Raw genomic sequence first — 22,455 nt, forward strand, 5'->3', positions numbered from 1 at the left:
CGTATTTTCATACTTATTGGGAGTTTACATCTGTTCTACAGCGTTTTGCTCACAGTTTTTTTCGCCATACTTGTGTTTTCTTAGTTTGTTCAAAGTCCTTTAGTGTAATAGTGCCTTATGGCTAATGTCGATGGAACTGCTGAGCAAAGTTCTTTATTACTGTTCACCCAAACTGGCGGATGTGGTGACTCAGGCAGCAACGAGCTTCACAGCTCACCTAGGAAGGTCGTGGAGGCGAACGCCGACGAGGGTAACTTGACTATACTAATCCATCTTATTATGGGTCGCATTGACCGGTTAACACAACGGTTCGATCAACTGGATAGCGTAATGGCTACAAATAACTCAGCAAAACCAAAGGAACAACGGACTGAACGGCAAAATCTTATACCGGATCCACCCCATTCACTAGCAGAAAATTCTACACTTAGGAACAACACTGCGGCGCATGACCGGGTTGACAACACGAATTCATTATTTTCAACCATACCAGCCGGCCAACAGCGCTCAGATTCGTTTGCGAACAGGGTTACTCCATCAGAAGGGACACCACAACCAGTATGGCAGTCGACCCCTTCAATCAGTAACTTCCTGCAGAGAAGAGACTTTTTTAACAGCAACAACAACGCTGTCGAACCACAACAGACTGGTGAAGGTATGAACAGTGATATTGTATTACTCATTAATGAACTTGATTATAAACTATTTAAGTGTAGGAAACTTCAATTGGAAGTAGCCTACTTGGAAGAATGTTTAAACAAAAAGATAGTCCCGAAAGGACTACGTCAGTGGAGGTTCCCAGTAGGATTAATCAAGGGTTCAAGCCTTCATACCGCATTACTTAATTTATTTGACAAACAAGCATTTGACTTTATGCAAGTGCTTATAATGCATTATCTAGAACAAATTCACGAGTATCAAGTGGATTTAGAAAAATTGGAGGCTGACATTAAAGGAAATAGTGATTTTCCTAGACATAGGTATGAATATACGAGAATTTTTCCTAGCATCGAAGCAACAATGAACAAGTTATCTAGTAACAAACAAAAGAAAATAAGGAGAGATTTATTTCAATACGCAAACTCAACAGCGTATCCAAACCCTCCTTTAGTTACTCAAGTAAAACATAGTGCTAAAACTAATAACAACACTATAGAAAGAGGACATCACGCCAGCAACGCAGATTATCCATCTGGGTTGGGAGCACATGCCCAACCGTTGCAAGTTGATTGCCAGCAAGATGTCCTATTGGATGAAGTCTCCAATGACTATGTACAACCCAATGACAAAAATAATTATCAGGAAGGTGGAAACAACAACAGACAAGTACATAATAACAATTCTAACAAGGCCCAAGATATTCAGGGTTTTCGGCAAGGCGAGAATCCCCATCAGAGGAACTTGAGGTCCAATACCAACCAGAACGGTCCGGGCAACAAACGGAACCAGAAGCGGAGATAGTGGAACGACCTGAAAAATTGCACATTGTGCGAAGCGCAGAAGGGGACTTTAAGATATATAACTATTCCTCCTTCAACATAGACCAAAGCATGTGCGACTTCTTTTCCAAAGGGTTGAGTTTTGTTCCTGACACCCACTTTGACTTAGTCAAAACTATTATAGACATTAAGTTGTTTGTGTGTAAGCTAAATTTGAAAGCTACTTTAGGGGACATGCCTACCCTTCTTAACAATTTTAGGATAGCCAGTGTCTTTAACCCACCACTCCTCGACAGGCTTAAAATTTTCGAGACAGCTTGTGAGTTGGATTTAAGACACTTGGCATCAAAAATAAATAGCTTACAGAGGGGTAATTTGAATATATCAGTACAACAAAGAGACCTTATCCAGACCTTACGAAATTGCAATATCAGGGTTATGAAACCCGATAAAGGGAATGGTTTAATTTTTATGGAACAACATGCCTATGTGAACAGTATGTTAACTCACCTAACATTGGGTCCATATCAGGAGGTTAGTATCAACGAAGTCAACATTGCATACAGTGAGGTTAAAAACACCATAGAAGATTTACTAATTGAGAATTCCATTGATATTGAATTGCACACGTATTTAAGTATGCCATCTCCTAAATTACCATCTTTATTTGGTGTGCCTAAAATTCACAAATCAGAACAGGATCCACCTTTTAGACCTATTGTTGATGGGAGAGGGTCGATCCTTAGTGCTGCAGCTTCTTATATAGACATCTTATTAAAACCATTGATTACTAATGAGAAGCAAATCTGTAAGGATTCTTGGAGCTTTTTGAGAAATATTAACAACATCCCATTTAATCCTGAGTTCATTTTCCTTACAGTAGATGTAAAAGATCTATACACAGTTATACCCCATGACATAGGCCTAGAGTGGATTAGGGAATTCATGTTTGACAGGCAAGTTGATAACAATACCATCTGTATAGTAGAAACCCTCCTTGAGTTAATTCTTAAATGTAACTTCTTTAAGTTTGAAGGTCAAATGTACTTACAGACATCTGGTGTAGCAATGGGCTCCCCCTGTGGAGGGGCTTACGCCAACAGCATAATGGCCCATTGGGAAAATTCCCTCCTATTTCATGACCCAACCTTCAAAAGGCATGTCGCCTGGTACACTAGGTACCTGGACGACATGTTCTTTTTGTGGAAAGGCCCCCTTGATGACATTCCATCTTTTATCACCTCGATGTCCAACATGACTAACTTTTTGGAATTTACCTATGAAAGTAACCCCTCAAGTATCAACTTCTTAGATATATGGTTACACAAGTATGAACAAAACTTAAGATTTAAAAGCACTATTTATCGGAAACCTACACATTCTAACGGTTTCTTACATTTCTCCAGCAGCCATCCATTACCAAAAGAAAGCTGTAGTAAAAGGGCAAATGGTACGGGCAGCTAGGATGGTAACTGAAGAAAAGGATTTCCTAGACGAATGTGTTAAGCTTTCCAACATGTTTCACAATAGAGGTTACCCTTGTAAGATGGTAGGAGAGATAATGCAAGAAGTAGTACAGAAACGGAATATAGGGCACTTTAGTCCTATATTAAATACAGAAGTACAACTTCGTCCTGCTAACAGGCAACTTGAAGGTGAACATTGTGTTCGTGTAGTCCAACATGAATCACAGTGTAACCTAAAGTTCCTGTGTACCTTCTCCATAGACCATAAATTCATTCGTGACATCTTATGTAAGAATTGGGTTATACTTTCAAGGGATAGAAACTTCAATGAAAAATTTGGGGGCCCTCCATCTATTACATTCAGAAGAGGGGTCAACTTGAAAAATTTGTTAGAAACTGGCAAATCTATCATACGTACACACAATTTTGGCATGACAAAATGTGGGTTTTGCACTCAATGTAAGTTCATAAAAGAAGGGTATTCTGTGAACATTAATAACATTGAGTACAAAATTAGGGGTAAATTCAACTGTAACACCAAAGCGATAGTGTATGTGGCAACTTGCTCAGATTGCCACGCTTTTTATATAGGAAAATCAGAGCGTAAGCTTAAACAACGTATATACGAACACTGTTATGCTATTAATAAGAAAAATGAGACAAATGCACTAACTTGCCACATTATTGAACATCCAACACACAAATTTAAATTCACAGTGTTAAAGCAGGTAGACCACACTCCATATATTGGCCCCTGGCAAATCCACCAAGAGATGGAGGAATTATTTTGGCAAATTAGAACTGCAGCTGGTGATATACCAGGATTAAACGAACAAATATCTATTGCTTGTGTCCTGAAAAAATTGGCCTTGAAAAGATAGGTTATTTTCAATTTACGAATTAACCTTATAAGAATGTGTTTAATGCACCCCTGTTGTTGTTGCTGACATTATGTTTAGAATGCAATAAGTTTGATTACCCTACTATGGGCTGGCATTAGATTTACTTGATGTGTTTTTAAAAATTTTAAAAATTTTTAAAAATTTAAAAATATATATATACATACAACTTTTAGTATGTGGATTTTTATGAATTAAGCTTAATTTAGTTTAACTTTTATGCTTTATTTAATAAGTTTGTGTATTTAACACACATATTTTTAAATAATACTCATCGGGTATTTAAACAGTATTTAAGTAACTGCCTTTAGAAATGTACTTATAAAGCATTGACAATAATGCTTAGAAGCACTGAGTAAATAATGTTACTAGGTGAAAAAGTCTTGGTAACACTTACCACTCTATAGACATGCCCCTTTTAAAATCTGATGCTTCTTGCCTGTACATTTTTATTGCTTAATTGCTTAATAGCATTACCAATTAATTAATGACTAAGATTTTAAATATGAGTTGCTGCCTGGAAGTTTGTTTTGAATTCATTCATTTGTTTGTTACTCTGAAGAAGGAGGGGCACAGGTCCTTCCGAAAGCGCTTAGTTTATTAAATCGTATTTTCAAACTTATTGGGAGTTTGCATCTGTTCTACAGCGTTTTGCTCACAGTTTTTTTCGCCATACTTGTGTTTTCTTAGTTTGTTCAAAGTCCTTTAGTGTAACAATACCAGAGTAATGCCAGGCACCCAGCATTACTGCAGCACAGGTTAAAGATGCATTGTCCAAGGCCAGGAGTACAGTTTCCATGGGACCCGACAATATCCCTGGATGTGTTCTACATGAACTAAAAAGTGAACTGGCACCACATCTGTGTGCCCTGTTCAATCACAGCCTTGCCTCAGGCTTTGTCCCTACCGAATGGTGCACTGCTACAGTCATCCCTCTCCATAAAGGAGAAGCGACTATAGACCCTGGGAATTATCGCTGCATTAGCCTGATGAGTCTCATATGTAAGGCTATGGAGTGCATCATCATGAACCTAATTAACAAGGATATAGGGAATCTCCAAACTCTAGATCCCACGCAATTTGTTTTTGTGAAAGGTTGATCATGCCTGCTCAACTTGGTTGACTTCTTTGAGTCAGTCACCAAAGCTGTGGATGATGGCAAGGCAGTTCATACAGCCAACCTCGATCTGGCCAAGGCCTTTGATACCATTCCCCACTCAGGAATTATTGATAAACTCACCAAATTAGGCATCAACCCCTATATCACTAGGTGGGTTGCAAATTGGCTCACAGATGGAACCCACAGTGTGAAAGTAGTGGACTCCAAGTCAGACTGCTGACCAGTCACTAGTGGAGTCCCACAGGGATCTGTCCTGGGTCCTCTCCTGTTTGGCATTTGCTTCTCAGAAGTCCAGGCAAACACGGAGGAACTCTGTCTGACCAAGTCGACAGACAACTGCAAGCTGGGAATCATTATTAACTCCCCAAGTGATGTAGACATCTTACAGAAAGCCTCAGTGAGATCAGTGATCGTCAAAACCATGGCCTTAAGCTTAAAGCCAAAAAATGCATAATCATCCTCTTTGGGAAAAACTCAGTTCCCACTAAATACCACATCGATGGGAGCCCACTGTAAACTGAAGGTGATATAAGAGATCTGGGGACACAGGTTGACACCAACCTCTCCTTCGACCACCATATTGCCACTGTGGCCAGAAAGTCCTTCTATGTAGCACATCTCATTACCAAGGGTTTTGCATCCAGGAAGAAAGAGGTCATCATCTCTCTCTACTCTTCCCTGATTAGGTCAATCATTGAGTATAATGCTCCATTTGGCATGTACCTCACTAGACACATGCAACAACTGGAAAGACCACAAAAGTACCTCATGAAGAGGATCCTAGGCCTTAATCACATGTCCTACATGGACAGACTCAAAAAAACTCCAGCTATTCTCTGTCTCATATCATCTACTAAGAAGCAATCTCTGCTTGACTTACAAACCCATGTCTGACCCAGCTCTGTTAGAAATGCTACATCTAAAGAAATCCCAATCCATCCACACCACATGCTGCAGAGACCTCAACCTCATTTACCACAATCAACAGACCATGCCGGAGGGACAGCCCATGCTCTGGAATAGACTTCTCATAAATGTCAAGCAGAGCACCTCATTGGCTCTCTTCAACAGAAATCTTGATGAGTGGATGGCAAATAGAAAGTTCACCCCGGGGATAACTCCAGTGGATCTACTTGACAGAGGCACTTCTATGGGATAAGTTTGTAAAGGCTCCAGGGCCATTGGCCTAGTACACACCTATGAACCTATGAATATGCACCCTCCTCCAATGGACCACTTATTCCAGCCACAGTGGGCCTTCCTGGTAGAGTGTTAACATGTTTATGGATCTTAGAGAGCCAGTAAAAGATGTGCACTCTGGGGTATCTGACCACAACTGTGTAATTATCACAGGACCAGATGAATTCACATCCTGTAATTATCACAGGATTATGTTGCTAAAGTTTCTAACAAGTTTCATGTTTCACAGTAGGGAATTTATTGATGGAGTGACACTTTTGATATCTAAAGTACCTTTTGTAGTTAACTGTTGCAACCTAAAAAGGCTGTAAGACCAAGGAGTAAAAGTGTAAGAAATAAAGATGTGCTTGTTTTATCCACACAGATTATTATTTTTGCCAAGTATGTTTTTTTGTAAACTGTGAAGCCAGTATTTGGTGTTTTATTAGCTCTAGTACACCAGCCTGCTTCCTACACACTTATCTGTTCTGTCAGTTTGCCTGCATTTTCATTTGAGGACATTCACTGCTCTCTGTACATGTAAGTGTCAAGCCTTACAGCTAACAATAATCACACAGACACGTTTACATAGCAATGCAACAGCATGCTCAGCACATACAGGGTATATGGAAACAACACCATGCTTACAAGGAAGTTGTTACTAACATTTTCTGAGATTACTGGTAGTGTGTTAACACTACCGCTTCCCTCTTTGTGGAACTGTGAAGTGATGTGGCTTGCATTTCTGAGGTTAGTTTTGTGTTATCCATTTTTATATTCTTGTAAATCGTTCAGAAACCACCTTCACTTTCCATTTACTGTGCACTTTTTTCAACTTCCTATTAGATATAACTATATAACATGTAACACTAAGATAAAGAAACTGATTTTTTTTTCAGATTTAGCTTTCAGATTTAGTTCTCTATAACTGCACAAATACAAGGTAAATATCTGAGATCATATTTTTAGCTCAAACACTATACTATTGTTGAATACAATGAGAACATGTAACAGCTTAGCACACTTGATTCATATATAAGCATATTGAGGTCATTAGTAATTGACATAGTATTAAATTGTATTATGTAATAGATAAAAAAAACATTAACCAGGTTTGTCTAAAGGCATTCAAATGTTACTTTCATACCTCTCAACTACACAGATGTTCTCAGAATGTCCAGATTTTTGCCTTATATTTTTGGTCTGGTTTTTTTTTTCATAAAATTGTGATTTTTCTGGCAAATTAGTGACAAATCATTAAAGATTGATGTGAGGGAATAATGGCAGACATTTGAGTTTCAGACTTCATACCCTTTAGAAAATTCATGCTAACACAAAACCTGTTGTTCTATCAAATTTTTAAGTTTGTAAGAGCAATATTTAAAAATTGTCCCTATTTTTGGGCCTTTGTCCCAATTTTATTTATGGCTTTGTCCAGATTTCTTGCTCTTAAAGGTTGAGAGGTATGGTTACATTATACTGGAATGCCATCAAGTTTGCATTACTCTTAGCATTCGGAAATAGGATGCTTTGACATGTGGCTGCAGGAAATAAACTATTTCATCAGGTGAAACTCTCCATTTAACAGAAAAACTTGACTGGATGTTATTCAACTCAGTACTAAAATCAGAGTATTTACCCTTTTAAGACATTTTAAACCTAATATATGGGGACTGCAGACTCACAGCACTTCATTGTCCAGTTTGGTTTCCCGCTGGCATGCTTTCTGTGTGGAGTATATATATCCTCCCTGCATCTCTTCAGGTTTCTGCAAGGTGCATATTGTATATGCAAAGATGTGTTATACGTGAACTGGTGAAAGAATTCCTCCAAATTGCTTGTACATGCGTGTGTCATAACTTAGTGGCTGCGCATGTGTGCCTGTGTGTGTGCATGTGTTGCAATGAATTTAGCAACCAGTTCAGGAGAAATTCTTCTGCCTTGCACTCAGTTAGTGCAAGGATAAGCTGCAGATCCCCTGCAACCTTGACTGGATTAAGCAGGTCAGTGGAGACTGAATGAATAAAGTATGAATCCAATGCACATATTTACTTTTTTTATGGGATAATTTTTTTTCACTCCAGGGAAATAATGCCTAAACTAGTCAACATTGCACATTGGGCACAGCAGGAAGAATTCCATGAGGGACACTAATATTGGAGTTCATTATAAAAACAAAAATATGCAAGAGGCAAATGTGAATTTTCCATTAAATTCATTGTACTTATATGAACATGGAATTCAGACAGACTTCCAAGATATCCTAAACCCCTTACTTCAGAAATCACATGTATAGAATAAATATAGTCAAGTACAGATTTTAAAACTTTTAAAGACATGTTACTTAAATTGTGTTTTGTAAATATGCTGATGGAGGAATATTGCTTTAACACGTCAAGGAAGGCATCTGTGTAATGTATCCTGCTATTGAACTAGCTTAAATGGAAGTGTCCTGAATTAAACAAAATGTACAGTTTTACATTTTTTTTTTTTTTGCTTCTTTGCATACCTTTCCAGCAGATCATCAGTTGTTTGGTGTTGCTCCAACTGCTGCTAATTTTAGTGGCCTCGGTACTACTCCCATTGGGCTGGGACTCCTGCAGCCATTAGTGGGTTAGGAAGACAAAGTGGAAACCTGGTCACATGACATATATTGTCATTGTATGCCAGGGAGTTTTTGTTATTACCTAACTAGGCAGGGCTAGTTCACATCAAGAGTATCACGACATTTAGCATCAATTAGCTCCCACACCCTGTATGCAGAATGTAATCTGTCATGTGATTACAGAACTACTCTGTCACTGGGAAAATGCTAAATGACAAGCAGAAACGCCACTCTGCCTCCTGGAATAGGGGAGCCAACAGTTGCCACCCCTTCCCACTCATCCTCACTTGTTTCCCCCAGCACCTGAGCCTCTAACTGAGCTCAAGTCGCTGAGGTCATAGTCAGGGATTCATATCTTTATGCCATGGAGTAGTGGTTTACAAGTTTATTTTAATAGTTGTACCCACACAATCTTGTTAAATGTGAAATCCACTACATAATAAAAGTAAGGCACGTTAGGGTATGCTGAATCATGAGCAGGTATGTGTGTGTGTGTGTGTGTGTGTGTGTGTGTGTGTGTGTGTGTGTGTGTGTGTGTGTGTGTGTGTGTGTGTGTGTGTGTGTGAAGGCACTGATAAAATTAAGTGGTTTAAAAAGCCATCAACCCACCTGCTACAGTTACCAGCAATCATTCTTCATAACCATGGACCATTTTTATCCAACAAATGAATAAGCAGGCATGCACGTAAAAATCAAAGATACTGATTAATGCAATTAACGTAGCGTGTATCAGTAGTGAAAAGTATCAGCAGACGATGCATCTGCGGATCTGTATTAAATCAGCAAGTGCTTAAAATAGTGAACGCTGATTTATCGATCCTTTAAGAGCAAATCCTGACAATCTTGAAGACACAGAACAGTGATTTTTTTTTTCCCAGGGAAAACAAATCGCTGTTCCACAAAAAAAAAAAAAAAAAGTTCAAAGCTCAAAATAAAGTGGGGGGCTTTGCCCCCACACACACACACACACACACACACACACACACACTCCCTACTTAAATATACCAACTCTGAGATTGCACCACACTGGAGGAAATGGCAAAGTCCTGAAAACGGCCCACTGATTTTTTTCCCTGGGAAAAAAAAAATCGCTGTTCTGTGTCTTTGGGATTGTCAGGTTTTGCTCTTAAAGGGTCGATAAATCAGCTTTCGCTATTTTAAGCATTCACTGATTTAATATAGACCCTGTATCTGCTATGTACATAGATAAATGTCTATAAACCTAAGATTTTTATAATATCAGAATTCTTGATAAAGTGACCAGGAGCACATAATGGTTAAGTTCTTTACTTCACACATAGAAAATCAAGGTTTGATTCTAGCTTTTGGTTATTGACTAGGCTTGTAATAGTTTTTATGGACCTATGTTTGATATTTGGGTTTAGGGGGTTGGCATAATGGTTAAGGTGTTTACCTCACAAACACAAAGTACAGGGTTTGATTCTCACATTTGAGGAAAATTGGCTAGGCTTAAAATGGCCCACAAGGACAACTAGCCTAGCACTTGTCTATGAACCTATAAACCTATGACCATTCCAAATGTCATCCAGCAGGGAATTACATATTAAGGTATATTGCATTCACAAAGACCCAGAAACAGTTGTTCTACTCATTAAAGATAACATAGGATCCTTGATGAAGTCACACACACTGAATAACATCATGAGGCCCATAAGGGTATTATCTATTCAGGTATAAATACACCCATAAAGTTCCTAAAGTGGTTGTTCTGCTTACTCTAAATAACCTAAACTGCACCTTAGGACTGCATTGTAAAACTATATTAAGAAATCAGAATGCTCTGCTCATTTTAAAATACAGTACTTTACATCTCTATAGAATGGATCCTAATGGTTTAATTGGCTGTGTTATTTTGTTGACTGCTGTTGATTGCTCATTCTTATATATACAAATCAACTTATTTCATGGGCTGTATAACTGCTTGGGAAGTCTGTCAAGTCAACATGACAGGGTTTATGCTTTAAAATGAAATACTTCAGATTGCATACCATTGTACTTTATTATTAACAGATCTTGCTTCAACTTATTAATACAGTCATCTTTTCTGCAGTCCTACGTCTACCTGTGTGGTGAGAGAGGTAGAACAGATGATTAAACTATATTCAGCTCTATGGGGCAGACAATAGTTACATAAACAAAAGGTGTGTTAGTCATGGCACATGGAGCCTGTGTTACAGAACTGCTTATAAAACATGTAGCAGAAATGTTACTTTACAGACATAGTGCACTTTCCTGCTGACCTATAATTATGATAACTCTCAAATTCCAGTAACACTTTTCTGCTGCTGAATTGACATTAATACTGTAATACTGCAGTGATGTATTGTTAAAGTACAAAGTATTACCTAAACAGAAATTAAAGTATGCATTACTTTCATCACTAATGCTCAGCAACAGTTCTTTTGATTTGCAAACATGAAACAATAAAACAGTCTGTGCTCTTTTATAGGATACGCTTGTTATGCATCACTCTTGCAATAGCAAAACACTCACAAAAGAAAAAGTAACTTCCACAAATAGAGAGGTTCACTGAACACTGCTTTAAGGTCGGTTGTATGTTTTCTGCTAAACAAATATCAGGACGCAGCAGTGACTTTAGAGTAAAAGGGTTTACTGCTAAGCATGGCACTACTGTGAATACAGAAAGTCCGCAGCACATGAGGTTTACATGGATCCGGTAGTGAGTAAAATGAGAAGGGTATTGGTTGTAGCATCCAATTCCTCTACATATATCAATTTATCGTCTTAGTACTTCAAGAGATGCGTAGCAGAAATTACTGAGTACACACATACATGCAAAAATTGTTGAGAAATTACAGAAGACCCACTTTTTTTGTAAAGTTCTGCAAATTATTTGCCCTTTACATTATGAAGCTATACAGTATACACAGAAAACAAAGTTTATCTAGATGTGAGGTATATTTTATACCTCTACAAATCATAACCGACAGTTCCCCATTTCTTTATTGCATGGTATTGTAAGCCGAAAAGAAAAGAGAAGTTGAAATATTATAATATCATAACAATGTGACAATAGAATGCAAACAATGCAAGCTGCAACAATACAACATGGTAAGAGAAAAATGGGTTTCAACTGTAAACCAATGTTGCCATGCATATTTCTAGCTACTTTTTGCCCCTGATTTTAACTATTAACCAAGACTTTAAAATACATTTTTAATAGTGTACATATGTGACATCACCAGCAGTTCATAAAAAAGGAATAGCTAAGCTTCTCTCTATTCTACCCAGCTGAAAGAGGAAGCCCTAGAAGTTAAATGTTAACACTGTACTTACCTGTAAGATTTTTTTCTGCAAGTGTTGCTTTCTATTGAAGAACAAAGTGTTTTGATTCACTTTTTTTCAACTAAGAAGTAATTAAAGCCAGTTAAAGTCACATGAAAGAGAACTAGATGTTCCCCATAAAGAAACATTTAACATACTGGTTATATTTGACTGCTGTTAGTCCTTTTGAAAATATATGCTTAAAGATGTCAACATTCTGTAAAAACACTGTATGTCAGGTGAGCTGGAACTGTAACCCCACAACAAACTACTGAGCTTCCACACATATAGTATGCTAAGCAGAAACTAACTGAACCTGAAGTGATTGTTCTTACCGTTCAAAGGCTTAGTAATTCTGGCTTCTTCGTGAGATGCAGAAACATCCAAAATCAATAAAGAGTTGCATATGATAGTCATATGTAACAGTACATAAAGTACACAGCCCATCACAGAAATTATTTCTGCTAATTTCAACTCAGAGATGTCTTCAGCTATGAGTTAAGACTTCCTGGACTAATTTATGTGGCAAGAGCTCTGTGTATTAGTTCCTGCTCAAATATAAAGGAACTGACTCTTCAGAAAACGTTTTCAAACGTTATGTTTATATTGTAATACATTAGACAAAATAACTTGTCTTGTATAATGCCATGAAACTGCCTCAGAAATAACTTCTTGTACATGTGTTTATGTCCTTGTTACCCATTTTCATTACATTTACAGGCAACAGAACCTAACATTCGAATTTTATTCTACAAAAATTGCATCCTTAACTATTCTTACACTTCAAAGCTTATAAGTAAATGAGACATACACTTAAGCACATAAGTATTTTAGCTCTGTGTCACAGATGTTATATATGTAAGTATGCTTACATGGTTTATATAGGTAGGTGAAGACCAGCTGACCACTGCACTGCTGAACATGTATTCAGCACTTCTAATGTCCCAAAAGTGATATTTGTGCTCTTGGACCTGCAGCTGTGGTGAGAAGGGAATGATATGGATAATACAAACTAATTTTCTGAAACTCATACTGTGATGATCAACACAATACAGGGAATTGCTGTACATTTTTTAGGCAGAGCACACCCAGTGAATTAAAACATGGTGCAGGCATCATGCAGGTACTGAATAATTCTCCACTACTAATATTCATAATTAGGTTAGTGTTGTCACCTCACAGCAATAGGTTCTCTGGTTCAATCCTCGGCTGAGGTGCCTTCTGTGTGGAGTCTGCATGTCCTCCCTGTGGTCGCGTGGACTTTCTCCGGGTGCTCCTGTTTCCTCCCTCATGCCAAAGACATGCTGTAGGTGGATTGGACACTCTAAATTGGCCCTAGGTGTGAGTGCGTGCATGTGTGTGTCTTCTGTGGAAGGTTGGGCACTGGGTTGGCAACTCGACACCATAAAACTCTACTGCCAATCATGAGCAGACAGGTGATCCACTGTGGCGACCCCTAACCGGGAACAAGCCGAAAGAAGAAGAAGAAGATTCATTGCTGATGGGAACACACCCCTATTCACCATTTCTCAAGGTTATGACACCACCCCCTCCACTGTGTATTCATTCCACCTCTAAGGTTTTGAGATTAGAGAAGTAAGGGATTTAACTGGAATTTAGAAAGTGTAACAAATTCTAGTACTCCAAATTTCAAGTGTAACAAATTCTATTACTCCAAATTTCAAGTGTAACAAATTCTATTACTCCAAATTTCAAGTGTAACAAATTCTATTACTCCAAATTTCAAGTGTAACAAATTCTATTACTCCAAATTTCAAGTGTAACAAATTCTAGTACTCCAAATTTCAAGTGTAACAAATTCTATTACTCCAAATTTCAAGTGTAACAAATTCTAGTACTCCAAATTTCAAGTGTAACAAATTCTATTACTCCAAATTTCAAGTGTAACAAATTCTATTACTCCAAATTTCAAGTGTAACAAATTCTAGTACTCCAAATTTCAAGTGTAACAAATTCTAGTACTCCAAATTTCAAGTGTAACAAATTCTATTACTCCAAATTTCAAGTGTAACAAATTCTAGTACTTCAAATTTCAAGTGTAACAAATTCTATTACTCCAAATTTCAAGTGTAACAAATTCTATTACTCCAAATTTCAAGTGTAACAAATTCTATTACTCCAAATTTCTGGGTCTGAGAGAATGTGTGTGATTGAAATACTGGCTGAGTCAGACGGATTTTGATAGTCTACACTTTTATGTACCCATTGGTTTTTAACAGTTGTGTTGCTTGTACTTTGAGTCGGACAATTTCTTAGCAGTCAGTGACATGTGGTGTGTGTATTACAAGTGCATATACAGTAATAATTTTATATATATATATATATATATATATATATATATATATATATATATATTAGACAGATAGACATAGATATGGGTCTACTTCAAAAGATCAAAGTACCAGATTATTGAAGATGGATTAATCGAGACGACATCACCAAATCTTCACATCATTGAACTGCCGGAACAGCAAACACTAACCCTGGGAAAAGAACCACTTGGCCAATATGGTGAACTTTGCCCTTTCCCCAATGTAGTGTGATCTCAGAGTTGGTATATTTAGTTAGTGGGGGTGGGAGTGCAGACCCCACATTCGAGGGGTGTGGGAGGAGGGGGAAAAGGCCTCCACTTTGGAGAGTATTAATTGCTTCCTTGTTTGTTTTTTTGTTTCGGTGGCCAAGTTGTTCTTTTCCCGGGGATAGCTTTTGGAGTTCCTGGTGTTCGATGTTTTAAAGTTTCTCTGACTTCATCCTGATAAATTTGTCTTCACTGATGTGGTCTTTCAATCCTTTGAAGTAGACCCGTATATATGTAAATATAAATATATATATATATATATATATATATATATATATATATATATATATATAGACGTCTGACAATAAAATAAATAAATAATACAATAAATGCATTCCTTACATGAAAATACAGAACGTGGTACACATCTAGTATGGTCGTCCCTGCTAGAATATGGCTGGGCAGCTGTCTGTAAGAATCGCCACCAGTTGTAGAATTACTCTGCATAGTGTACAGGTGCAGCGGCTATGCTATTCAGCCGTATTGCTCTACGGCAAATTGCTGCTGCAGCCAATTGGTTTCAGCGATGTAGCTCACAGGGAAATGTCTTGTGAGCTACACGCTGGAACCCTTAGCTTCCCTCACTTGCTTTGTTGCATTCTTCCTTCCTTCTTTGAACTGCTGCCTTTCTTTCTCCCCTCACTAACACATTGCTTTATTAATGCACTCATTTTCGTCTATACCCTCATGGGTATCAAACTCCTTACAGACTTTTCATTTGCTCCTTGCACATTGCTACTGAGCTCTTCAATTTCACATTTAAATTTCCATCATTCTCCCTAGCTTCTTATAGTACACCCCTCTGTAATGCCATACCTGTCTTTGTGCATGGATCGTCCCCTCAATAATATTGAATGATATGGTCGCTAGCTGTTAGCAGCATCCTTACTTCTACCCACTTAACCTCTTCACTTTTCTCAGCACTATTTCCCATATCCATCTTTTCTTTCCAATCTAGAATTTCCATTTAACTGTGTGTTTTTTTCAAACCTGCATACTGACATGTCCCATTGTTTCCAACCAATTTAAGTCTCCCATGATTAATGTTCTTTTTCCCTTCCCTTCCATTTTTCTGGGGGTGTGTTTTGCATATGACCACAGGTTGTCTGTCTTTCCTATTTCTACTTTGGACAATGTTGTTAATAATATTTATTCAGACAGACAGAGTTATGAATGAATGATCTCTGTTGCTTGCTGCTTGTTACAATTAAGAAAAAAGTAAAGATACCAATTCTTCACAGGTAACAGTGAGGTGGTTTGGTTGTGTTATATAAGATCAAATGACTGTTGTTTAAGGAGAACAAACACACTTCAATCTGCTTGTATTCTATAAGACTTTTGAAGGAAGGTAGTAGAATATCCCTGTTTTTAGGCTTAGAATTGAAAAAAGGGGGCTATCCCTTTGGGTAATGCATAACTAGGATATTGCTGAGGTGTTCATTATAGTTTTATTCGGGTTAGACAGAGTTAGACTCCTAGACATGTATGGGATGCTTTGCTCATGGCACTTTTCCTAATGTAGATACACCACCTGCACTCCTGCTATTAATATAATGAGGTCTAGGCACACCACAGGTACAGAGAATTCCCGCCATGTAGCAAACTGATCCATAATGAATTCAGTCACATGACTGAAAACCGCAAAATGCAAAGTGGCTTTCAGCCAACTGATGTTCTTCCCTTCCTTACATATGCATATGCTGCTACTGCATCTTCAGTTTGGTCCCATTCTACCCTTCCTTAGAAATTCATACTGCCATATCCAGTCTGTCTCTCAACAGCCCTACGTCTTCATTCTATGTGCCAAATTTACTTCCCCTTCCACCTTCCCAGCTGTACTATTTTCTCCCTATCTTACTCCAAGGCTGCAGATATTGTACACTGTGTGCAGTATTACTTCTACCCACAAACCCTTTTAGCTTGTACTTGCTGTTATATTTAGCTGTGCTTTATCCTTCCTTTTCTGTCATTCTTTTTCAGGTTAAACCCTTCCTTATCTACTTTATTTTAAATATGCACTCATTCTACATGCACTTTTTAAGTCCAGATTTCAGCAGACCTATTATATCTCAGCTCATGTGGAGTCTGCCCCTGGGATACCAGTGTTCTGTCTACCAGGCTTCCTCCCAGTCTTCTAATTTTGAGAGTTGCTCTGTGCCCCCCCCCCCCATTTGTTGACAAGATAAGCCCTCTGTGCATAATTGTACATTTTCTGGTTAAGTGATTTACTTCTGCTTCAGCCAGTGGTATCACTCCTTAATTCCTACCTTCCTGATTGTGATTTACTTCTGCTTCAGCCAGTGGTATCACTCCTTAATTCCTACCTTCCTGATTGTGATTTACTTCTGCTTCAGCCAGTGGTATCACTCCTTAATTCCTACCTTCCTGATTGTACAGTCTGAGGATACTAACATGTCTGAAAGTGCAACTAACATCCCATCTTTGTGAAGCCACTTGCTTCTCTTGTAGCTCTTCTTGCTGCCTCATCAATAGTCCCTGGCAAGAGGTCACTAATACCTACATATTACAATATATATGTATGCTCTACTTCCAATGTAACTCTCCCAATTGCTTGTTCAGTCAAATCCAGTGACTATCCTGGTATCACCTTCATGGAGACTTAAAGCCTACACTCTGTCCTCTCTCCCCATCTAATTCCCTTAATATGCGAGTCTCCAATTATCATTTCTCTTCTTCTAGTCTCTGTGTACTAGTCCACCGTGGTTCTACCCTCTCTCTAAATCATCACTGCTCACCTTGTTCTCACTGTCCTTACCATCCTTTCTCTGTTATTTTATTCACTTTTTCACTTTTCAGACTTACTATTTAATCTGCTACGTCTATCCTTCCTTTTCTCCCCCTTATGTTTTTACAGCTCGTCCTTCTTACCCTCGTTCATTCCTCCTCTTCCTTATCCTACACCTTTTTTTCTGCTTTCTTACTTTTACCAGTTTGTAAAAAGAAATACACTTAAGAATATGTGCTTAAATGAAACTAAAACTATCATTACAGACCTCAATACCAGCTGCATCACAAAGTAATGTGTTTCACCATAACTTGTTATTCCTTCTCCTCCCCCTCTCCCTTATGACTCAAAGTGCATTTCAAAATGTAACTACATTTCCCCACAGTAACAGTATTGGGTTTTTCTCAAACTAGCTGTGTGATATTTGCTCATATGCCACATGACTGCTGTTGGTTTTACACGCCTACTGTTTTTTTTTCTCATTGCCTGATTTCTCTAAAATGACATACTTATGATTTAGCTCAGTGTCTGTAACAAGGTAAGAGAAACTTTCCTTGGGAAGCCTGGGCCTGTTTCAGGGTAGGCCTGTTTAAATTGGAAAATGTTGTGTATTTGTAACTAAATTGTGCAATATTTTACAGGAGGTCAACTAAACAGGAGTCTAGCTAAACATTTTCATTTTGTACGCACAACCACTCCATCACATTTTCAAAAAATGATTCTGAATGCCCATGACTTATTTATGCGACTTTATTAGCCTGAATTTGTCCATTAACCAACTTAAAAAGAAATAAGTCATAGGCATTCAGAATCCCCATATAGCTGAAGCACTTGAAGCCCTTAAGGGGTCATTTGCGTATATACCATAATCCTCTTCTACAAGGGGTTTTAAGGAATCACACAGTGAAAACTCTTAACTTAGCTAGGCTTTTCTTGTTGTTCTTGGCTGTGTGTCCCCTTTATTTGGTTGTTAGATGGAATATTCTGCAGAAACCTTAATGGGTACGGACATCAGCCGGGTACAACAATGTCTTCACTCACATGTTATCCTGTTTTTAACATTACAACTAAGGAAATGAACCTCTGGAAAATAAAATAAGCAATCGATTTCACAAACTGATTATCCCAATTTCTGCAAGAGTGCACTATCTCAGTGTAAGAATAATTGAACAGCAGTTTAGAATGGCTCATCCCAAAGGATCAGAAGGCAAGCTATTACCTCAAGAAGACTGCCAAGTACTCATCATTCACTAGCTATGTTGAACACACTATATCTAACAGCACTGGCAATAAGAAGCAGATTCAGATTTCACATTTATATTTGGTACTAGGGTGCCATATTATTGAGCAGCTATTCCATGCATTGCATGAATGTATGCATGCATGCATTGGTGAATGGCATCCTGGGAGGGCACAACTGCCAGTGGGGTCTTCATGCAGTGTATGCGTATCCCTGGCCATAGGAAAACTTTGTAGAACCTGTACTGGGGAGGATATTACCACTTGCTTTGTAGTATCTACTTTGTAATGTGAATTCAACCTGAAAGCTTCCCTCATGAACCCCCAGGTGTTACAGACCGTTAGCTCCATGTCCTGCCTTGTTCCAGATCATGTAACTATGTCTGTAATTTATGTACTGTTTCAGAAACAGTCTGAATAATGATTATTTGGCCTTTGACCACATGTGGCAAATATTGCAGATTTGCAATATTGTAGCAACATTTTTTTTACCACAGTATTCAGCAGTTTGACCTTCCATTACAGATCTTGTTTAGGCCTGTATTTTTTATATTTTTTCAGGATTTACATCTGGTATTTGTTAAGTGAGATGTAAGTCAGTTGTCCCAGAGTTATCATCTGCCTTCTGTATGCAGGAGAGTCCCTACTTGGACAGTTGTGTCCTGTAGGAAAAATTACATAAAAAATGGCAAATATCTTAAGATTTTAGGACAAAAAATATTTCCTAAATGTATTGTCTTGTAATTGAAACACTTGAATATTGTATGAAACACCATAAAAAAGTAACATTATGGCAAAAAAGAGACGTCCAATCCTTTGCATTAGTTATGAGTATGGTTTGCCCTGCAAAATTTCATTTTTCCATAAAAAATTTTTTAATTTGGGCATCTATAAATGTGGCAAACCTGAATTGCCTTTTCCATCAAATATTTTTTTATTTGTGAGTTAAGTGAACTTTTTGTTCAGCTGCATTAAACATATCATTTTCATATAATTCTTTTAGTTTTGTGCTACTCTGCTAATTGTTGTTGTTTCTTTCAGCTTTTCCCGGTTAGGGGTTGCTACAGCGGAACTCCGGTCCGCTAATGATTGGCAGTAGATTTTTACATGCCGAGTTGCCGGCCTTGACGCACAACCTTCAACGAAGGTATGCCCATTCATGCATGTCTCCACACAGAAGACGCTCTAGCTGAGCAAATTAAAACACAAAATCAGACACAGAACTATATACAGCTGGAGAAATCACAACTTATGATTTTATTTATTTATTGACATTTTATTACCAGAAAAGTCCGACTGGTTAGGATCCCATTTTTAATGGAGGCCAAGAGAGAAGAGTCCCAAAGTATAACAAAACATTTTAAGAACAACAATTTTACAGTCCTTAAAAATAATATAAAAATAGCTACAGTTTAAATAACTATAACAAATTAGAAACAATATGAAAACATTGTTAAGAATGGATACAAATTATCTGACAATGATTTAATAGTTAAAGATATTTTAGCCAATTTAGAAAGAAATTAAAGATAGGTTAGTTTAATACAAACAGGAATTGCAATATGAAGTAAGAGAAAATCAGGTTTATGGTATATTTTGAGAGAAAGCCAGGGAAGAAAAACTGATAGAAGTAAAGAAGTGAGTGAAGAAGGGAGATTTAGGAGATGTGAGGTATGAAGAGGTATTTGTTCACATTTAGGAATATAGTTTATTCTGGTGTTGAGCAAGAACAGAGACAGCTTTTGGCTAGAAAGTCTTGCAGAATGGTTTTGAAGGATGGGAGGAAGAGTACTGACCTGATGGATGGAGCTAAGGAGTTCCAGGCCTTAGCAATATGGCATGAACACAGACAGTGCTCAGCAGATTTGATAGGTTTGTGGACACACAGGAGTTTTTGGTCATTGGATAATAATGACCAACTAGGAACATAGTTGTATAGAACATTATTTACTGCTTGTAAAGCAGATGAATTCTAGATAACTTTATAGGTGCTAAGAAGCTGTGTATATGTTGGTTGATGGAGTAGTTCTAACTAATTTAGGCTTTTTAGTGCTATACATATAAAGTAGGGCGGCCATGGTGTTGCAGTGGTTAGCATTGCCGCCTCACAGCAAGAGGTTCTCCAGTTTGATCCTCGGCTGGGCTGCCTTCTGTGCGGAGTCTGCATGTCCTCCCTGTGGTCGTGTGGGTTTCCTCCGGGTGCTCCGGTTTCCTCCCACATCCGAAGACATGCTGCAGGTGGATTGGACACTTTAAATTGGCCCTAGGTGTGAGTGTGTGCCTTCTGTGGAAGGTTGGGCGGTGGGCTGGCAATGCGACACTGTAAAACTCCACTGCCAGTCATGAGCAGACAAGGTGATCCACTGTGGCGACCCCTAACCGGGAAAAGCCAAAAGAAGAAGTGCTATACATATAAAGTGTTGGGTTCTGAAAGGAGTATTTGCTGCAAATTTAGCAACTTTGTTATAGCATTGTTCAAGTTTAGATTTCTGTGATGCCTGAAGGTTAGTAAGGATGAGAGTGTCATAAAAAAGTGTGTGGACGAGATAAGTATTTATAACTTACAACATTCCTATTCCATCATTACTTCTAAACTACATAGACTTCTCTAAAGCAAGTGTAGTTTTAGTTGCATCTGTGAGAATGTTTTTGGCTCTGTAAAGCATCCCTAGTTCTTGATGAGTTTTTCTTATGCAATTTTCTATATGCAGGTTGAATTTAAGATTATTATCCACTATCATTCCTAATAATTTGCCTATGAGAAGTGACTTTAATGGTTGCAATATCAACAGAAAGGACTTTAATTTTTGTTTTTTCATGTGAAAGGGATTTTGGGAAAGAATTAGTAGTTTGTTTTTTTATGGTTGAACATAAGTTGTGAGCTACAAAGCAATGTTTCAGTTGCTGTTAAAGTTTTCTGAGTAATTTTGTGGAGGTGTACTATGTTGTCAGATGTGCAAATGAGTGTTGAGTCATCTACAAACTGTATTATGGAGACCTTTTGTGTGGAAGTGTGGAGGGTATTGGTGAGAATGTTAAAGAGGAGGCGACCAAGGATAGAGCCTTGCGATATAATGGTGGTGACTGGGAGGTATAGAGAGAGGATAGAGTGACATTTTAATGACTGATACCTATTGGATAGGTATCTTCTGAACTACAGAAGGGTAGGCTGAGATAGACCTAATGAGGACATTTGAAGTAGAGGTTTGCTGTGATAAACTGAGTCGAAGGCTTTGGACAAGTCTAGAAATAAGGAGGAGACTTGTTTGCAATTATCTCTAGCTTTATTGATCTATATAGTTTAGAAGTGATGATGGAATAGGAATGTAGTAAGTTGTAAATCATTCAACATACCCACTGGTATTAACACATTAGTCAGGGCAAGGAAGGAGGTACAGAACTTAAATGAAGGAATATTACACTATAAACGGTAGTAATAACCACAGTGTGCCAGAACCCACTAATTATTAAACAGAACCTAGAAGGTAAAGAAAATTATTAAATCTTAAGCCCTCTTTTGAATATTTAAAGAGTAATATGATATTTAGTCTCGGATTTGTGTTATGAATGAAATTTTCAAAATATAAAAAAAGGGGGAAGAATAGTAGAAAAAGAGCTAGGTAGCTAGGAAAATGGATAGCCATATTTTGGGTCTACTTCAGAAGACTGAAAAACCAAAAGACTGAATCCCAAAAGACTGAAAATTCAAAATACTGAACACATTTTTAATGCAGGGGGCAACCCCCCCCCCCTGCAACCCACACCCCCTGCTAACTATATATACCCACTCCAAGATTGCACAACAGTGGAAAAGGGGCAAATTCCATCATTCAGTATTTTGAATTTTCAGTCTTTTG

At 37.9% G+C, this 22,455-nt stretch overlaps 1 protein-coding gene across 2 annotated transcripts in view; it reads right to left on the reverse strand.

Annotated features, from left to right (window-relative positions):
* SEMA7A (semaphorin 7A (John Milton Hagen blood group)) overlaps window positions 1-22,455 on the reverse strand; it is a 550,369-nt gene that overhangs the window by 517,803 nt on the left and 10,111 nt on the right. Inside the window, exon 1 of one of the 2 annotated variants that reach the window (XM_044077756.1) lies at window positions 12,350-12,473. The exons of the other annotated variant lie outside the window; for it this stretch is intronic. Within the exon in view, the coding sequence (XP_043933691.1) occupies window positions 12,350-12,461 (112 nt within the window). The 5' untranslated portion in view covers window positions 12,462-12,473. Of the gene's footprint in view, window positions 1-12,349; window positions 12,474-22,455 lie in introns of those variants that run through there. 2 annotated transcript variants of the gene reach the window in all.

Source organism: Protopterus annectens, chromosome 7.part0, assembly GCF_019279795.1.
Source record: "Protopterus annectens isolate FY-2018-M chromosome 7.part0, PAN1.0, whole genome shotgun sequence".
In the NCBI taxonomy this organism is placed as follows: domain Eukaryota; kingdom Metazoa; phylum Chordata; order Ceratodontiformes; family Protopteridae; genus Protopterus; species Protopterus annectens.